The following is a 5,859-nucleotide window of genomic DNA, read 5'->3' as shown; positions in this document are numbered from 1 at the left end:
CCTACAAAAAAATAAAATTTTAAAACTCATCCTTATTTTATTATTGATACAATTTTGAATACTTAATTGCTTTAAACATAAAATACTATAAATTTTGATAAACTATTAAAATTAAAGCATTATATTTTTTTAATATATTTTATTGGTTTTCCACAGAGAGGAAGGGAGAGAGATAGAGAGCTAGAAACATCGATAAGAGAGAAACATCAACCAGCTGCCTCCTGCACATCTCCCACTGAAGATGTGCCCGCAACCCAGGTACATGCCCTTGACCGGAATCGAACCCGGGACCTTTCAGTCCGCAGGCCGACGCTCTATCCACTGAGCTAAACCGGTTTCGGCAAGCATTATATTTTTTAATCCTCATCAGAGGATATGTTTATTGATTTTTAGAGAGAGAGAGGAAGAAAGAGAAAAAGAGAGAGAGAGAAAGAGAGGAACAGAGAAATATCAATGTGAGAGAGAAACATCGATATGTTGCCTCCCATATGCACCCCTATCAGGGATTGAATCCACAACTTAGGTATGTACCCTGACCAGGACTTGAACCCGAAAGCTATTGGTCAATGGGATGACCCTCCCAACAACTGACCGCCCTCCCCAGCCAGGGAAAATCTATGATGGAATGAGTTTAAGAGAGGATGGGAGAACCTCTCGCTCAAAAGCCTAAAATATGCCACGTGTAACCTTGTGTGTTGTTATGATTTGATTATATGTGTGTGTAGTCTTACTGTATTTGGCATGTTTATAAACTTGATATGAATGTATCATATGGCATGTATCTGCTGCTACAGAATGGGAGAAGTGGAGACAGAAAGTATAGAAAATTTTAGAAGCTTTGTTGCAAAGGAAGCAGAGAAATGGGGCAGTAGCTGACAGTGGAAGCGAAGATTTTGTAAGACTGGAGAAAAAACAGCTACTGTAAGCTAATGGGGGTGACCCCAGTAGAGAGGGGGAACATTGATAACATAGAGGAGAGGGTATCATTGCCGGAGTGAAGGTGATGATCTTGATTAGGCAAGGCAAGATTGGGATCTATTGCCTTGGCCGGGAACCTGGCTTTAGCGAGGAGCTTGGAAAACTCACCCTGTACTGGAGGGGAAGGTGAAGAAGAGGTTCTAGATGCTGATTTGTGACTATGGGTCGATGAGATGGTGGGAAAACTGTGGAAGTTTTCATCTCATGGCTTCAATTTTCTCCATGAAATAGAAAGCAAGGTCATTAACTGAGAATGATGATTTATGGAAAGAGGTGTAGGTTAGAGGACAGAAAAAGTAGGAAATCCAGAAGATTGATGAAGGGAAGTAGGATTCATGGGCAGCGCTAAGGGCCCACTTGAAGTTCCCACTGATGAAATGAAAGTGAAACGAGTCAGTGTGACTGCTTTTCTGTAGCCACAGTCAGGTGCATGGCTGCTGGCACGGAGTAGGTGGAGAGCTGGCTTGAATCCAGGACTGTGGTTTTGCCCAGCAAGCAGGAAAAGGGGGGAGGCGAGTCTGGGGGTTGAGAGTGTGTGCCCGGAAATGATGGCAATAATTGGCCGTGGTGAGAATGGGAGAAAGTGGGTGTGTGGATGGAAGAATTGTTGGGGTTAGAGTGCTATAGGGAGTGAGGAGATATGAGGTGGTGTTCAGAGTGTGATATGTTTGAAATGGTGAGGATGAAGAAGTTGCAGAGTTCGATAAGGTTCCTGTGATTATACTCATGGGAGCAAGTGGCTGAGTTAGAGTAGGACAAGATTTTTGGAGGAGAAGTCAAGGAACTGAGAGGTCAAGGTAATGAGAAAACCATCGTAGTATAGAATATTATAGCCACCGAGACAGAAATGGCATTGGAGTGACTGACAGGAGCACATGGTGAAAAATGGAAGGGGAATGAGAATAAGATGAGGAGTACTGGGTAACAAGATTTAAAGCTGCACGTTAATAGAGAGGAGAGAGGGGGTGGTCTGGACGCATGCTGAGGAATAAGGACACCTATCTCACCTCCAGGCACAGGCTAAGGTGCTTATGGTTGAAAATACAGTTGCTACTACTTGAGAGGGAGAAGGGGAAGCAGTGTCCCAGGGGTAAGTCAGGTTTCCTTTAGCAAGAAGGTGAAGGGAACCTGAAGAAAAGTTCTGAGGTTAAGCTTATCAGAATTGTCATTTGCATAAATAAATAGGTGTGGTGGACAGACTCTAATGTGGCCCCTATGATCCTCACCTCCTGGTGTTCATGCCCTTGTGTAGTTTTCCTTGAATGGGGATGGGACTTGGGATTTGCTTCTGGCCAATCAAATAATGGCAAAGGTGTCAGGATATATGTGATCACGTGTATGTGATGATGTTACATAAGGTTGTAACCAATGTCTTACACCTAAACTGTCCCCCTTGCTGGCTTTGAATACGCCAGCTGCCATATTGTAAGCTTCCCCATGGAGAGGGTCACATGTCCCAGAACTGGGGGAACTCACAGCCAGCTAGGGACTAAGGCCCTCGGGTCCTACAGCCTGCAGGGAACTGAATGCCGCCAACAACCAGGTTAACTGGGAAACGGATCCTTTCCCAGCCAAGCATCACGATGTGGTCTTGCAGGGGACCCGGGAAAGCCATGTGTGGACTCCGGACCCACAGAAACTGTGAGCCAATGCATTGGTGTTTTAAGCTGCTGTGCTATACAGCAAGGTTAACTAATACAACAAGGTTAACTAATACAAGGTTAACTAGTACAGATGGGAATGGAAGTTTAGTTATAGCAATGTTATTCAATTATTTTAACCCCAACTGAGGTGTATTGTCTAAGAATCCCATGTTGACCTATTATTAATTTTGTTGATAAAGAAGTGGGACTTACAAGCGAATTTATGGCCCTTTTGTTCGGGTAGCTTACTTTCTCAGCACAGACACTAGCTCTTGAACTGTCCCTGTGAACTACGCTGGAGGTCTTTACGTGTTGGGTCAAGGTACCTTCATAATGGGTGAGGCTTTTGACTTTTTTCTAAGGTGGGAGAAAGACAGTTTTAAAAGAGGCTGCTATGTCTTCAGGTGCTTTCTAAAGCTGAGAAATCTGAGAAAATAGTACAGATATCAGAGGAGGATCTGGAAATGAATTCCCTTAAAACTAGTCTTGGAAAGTCTTCACACCCCCGGGGTAAGGGGACACTGGTGAAGAGGACAGTTTTAGAAGCTTTCTGGTAGAAACGGGAGGCGCTCAGGCTATGATGGCAAGAACAGCATGGGGCTAAGGGGTGTGCACTGTGTGAAAGGCAGGAGGGGGACTACGAGAGTTTCAGGGCCATATGACTTAATAGATGACTTTATTATTTTTCAGCAATGGATGCTTCTATTTTTCCCAATTACAAGTATTGGATTCTGCAAGAACATAGTTAAAACTATTTGGTGAGGGATATAAATTTTACACATGGGACTAGATAAGAAAATTCAATTTTTGGCCCTCTGATATTAAAGTTTATATGAACACATGAAGCTTGAAACTTAAAAAAAAAATCTAAATGTAAAAAATTGGTTAAGTATTCATGGATATGTCTATATCCTTTATCATAAGCACGATATAATTAACAATTCAACTACTTTTGAGTCTGCAAGTCAGATCCTGTCAAGTAACCTGCCATGTATGATCCAATCCTTTTAAAATTTTAAAGACAAATAGATTCAATAAATTTAATCTTCCACATGTTCTCAGAAGGAATTCTCAGAAGCATCCTTCAGTAATAAAACACAGTTGGATAATTCATTTACCCCTAATGAACTAGCTGTGCATGCTGTGAGGTAGCAATGAAAGACTAAGATCTTCCGTAAAAATGGTACCCTCAATGCATAAGCCTTCTCTCTTCACACGAAGAGAGCGAGTAACAAAGGAAAGAGTCATCTTTCATTATTTCATCAACTATTGCCATTTTCAAAGTTGTTTTTGGTTTTTTTTTGCTCTCTGCTGGGCTCTTTTTTATTTTTTAAAATTAAATCTTTACTGTTAAAAGTATTACATATGTCCCCCTTACCCCCATTAGCTCCTTCTAACGCCTCTCCCCCCAGGCCAGTGATGGTGAACCTTTTGAGCTCAGTGTTGTCAGCATTTTGAAAAACCCTAACTTAGCTCTGGTGCCGTGTCACATATAGAAATTTTTTGATATTTACAACCATAGTAAAACAAAGACTTATATTTTTGATATTTATTTTATATATTTAAATGCCATTTAACAAAGAAAATTCAACCAAAAAAATGAGTTCACGAATCACATCTGACACGCGTGTCATAGGTTCGCCATCACTGCCCCAGGCCTTCACCACCCTACTGTGTCCATGGGTTATGCATATATGCATACAAGTTCTTTGGTTGAATAAGTGCCTGATTTTAATTCTACAACAGCAATATCAATATTTACTTATTGAAATGTTTTTATTGAGTTTAGAGATAGAGGGAGAGAGAAGGAGAGAGAGAGAAACATCCATGAGGGGTGAACATCCATTGGGGATCACCCCCGACACCGGGGCATGTGCCCTGACTGGGATTCAAACTGGCGACCTCTTGGTGCATGGTCCGGTCCTCAACCAACTGAGCCACACCGGCTGGGCAATACCAATATTGACTTTGAAAGGTGTATTTATCTTTAAGCAGAGGACATTAACAGCTTCCAACACGGTCTCTAGGAATGATTCGCAGTTCCGAGCCGTGCTTTAGGAAGACATTTCCGGCAGTCTGTGCGGGATTTATTCCTATTCCATCATTGGTGATAATGGCACTCGTGGCGGCAGGAACTTTAAACTCTTCCGCGGCGAACTTCAAGACTGCGGTGAACGGTGTACTTTCAGGAACACTGAGTACTTTGTAGGGCAGCCGCGGGTCGGACGTCAGGGTGATCTTAAAGGAAACCTTGGACATGGTGGAGCCGGCCTGGGCGGAGATGCCAACGCTCGGGGCAGTCCTACTTCCACGGGGCAGTCCCACTTCCGGGGCAGTCCCACTTCCGCCGAGGCAAGGCCTCCTCCACGCCCAGCAGCAGATGGCTTTAGGCTCTAAACCAGGCCTTTAGAACTTTCTAATTGGTCTCCGTGGAACCCCCACAGAAGTATTTCCTGGTTGGTGAAAAAGAAAAAAAATAGTATGTACTTTCTGGAACTTTTTAAATGTAAAAGAAACGCGCGCTTCTTGTAAATATGTCAAGAACAAGAAGTATGAGGTAAAGCAAGCAGAGTTTGGCCTTCCCCTACCCGAAGGGTACCTGGTTAACAGGTGTGCGTAGGTCCTCAGAGGTTCCTTCCAACCCTGACGATCCGCCTAAATCTCTCCGACAAGAACCACTAACTTTTAGAGACACCGGCCAGGCTCTCACGTGCGATTCCCTGACTATCTAGTGCGTTTCTCTCACCCCGTTTATGTCATGTGGCCCCATATGGGAGAGTCCCGCCAACGTCAGCGCCTCTGAACCGAGTGATCGGGGCAGGAAGGGGCCGGCACCATCGGCTTCCTCCCGAAGTGAACTGCTAGCAGCTGCAGTCTCATTTTGGTGCCCCCGGAGGTCCCCCCAAACCAGGCCCGACCGGCCGCTCTTTAGAAACACTTACTGGACGCCTCTACGCGCCGCGCTCTCCCGCGCTTCTTGGGTACCTTTCTGCGAAGAGTTGCCAATTTCTCCGGCGATCGCTCCCTCCAGGCGGCCCTTCTCGCCCACCTCTGAGGGGCAGCGCCTCCCTGCAGGGCCGGGTCCCAGGCCGAGTCCGGCTGACCGCTGGCGGGCTGGCTCTCCTCCTCCGCGGGCGCCTGCGCAGAGCGCCCTCCCGGCACTGCGGGCGGGAGGCGGGGGCAGCCGGGAGAAAGGAAAGCTGAGGGGGGAAAGGGCCAAACCCTGAAATTACCCGGA

At 45.2% G+C, this 5,859-nt stretch overlaps 1 protein-coding gene across 3 annotated transcripts; it reads right to left on the bottom strand.

Moving 5' to 3' along the window:
* Positions 1 to 4,378: 4,378 nt before the first annotated feature.
* LOC102753407 (ubiquitin-fold modifier 1) lies at positions 4,379 to 5,859 on the bottom strand. Of its 3 annotated transcripts, none has more exons than XM_006763620.2 (2): positions 5,564 to 5,859; positions 4,379 to 5,074 (listed from the first exon to the last, which is right to left on the bottom strand). In XM_006763620.2, exon 2 carries the CDS (start codon positions 4,878 to 4,880, stop codon positions 4,623 to 4,625), a length of 258 nt encoding a protein of 85 aa, XP_006763683.1. In that variant the 5' UTR covers positions 4,881 to 5,074; positions 5,564 to 5,859; the 3' UTR covers positions 4,379 to 4,622. The 3 variants fall into 3 exon arrangements, with proteins under 3 accessions (XP_006763683.1, XP_006763684.1, XP_015419302.1); XM_006763621.2 differs by having other exon boundaries at positions 5,607 to 5,859; XM_015563816.1 differs by lacking the exon at positions 5,564 to 5,859 and adding an exon at positions 5,221 to 5,498.

The sequence above is a fragment of the Myotis davidii genome, unplaced genomic scaffold, assembly GCF_000327345.1.
Source record: "Myotis davidii unplaced genomic scaffold, ASM32734v1 scaffold378, whole genome shotgun sequence".
Taxonomy (NCBI): domain Eukaryota; kingdom Metazoa; phylum Chordata; class Mammalia; order Chiroptera; family Vespertilionidae; genus Myotis; species Myotis davidii.
The sequence above is the reverse complement of the archived record's forward strand: the minus strand, read 5'-3'. Positions and strand labels throughout refer to the sequence as shown.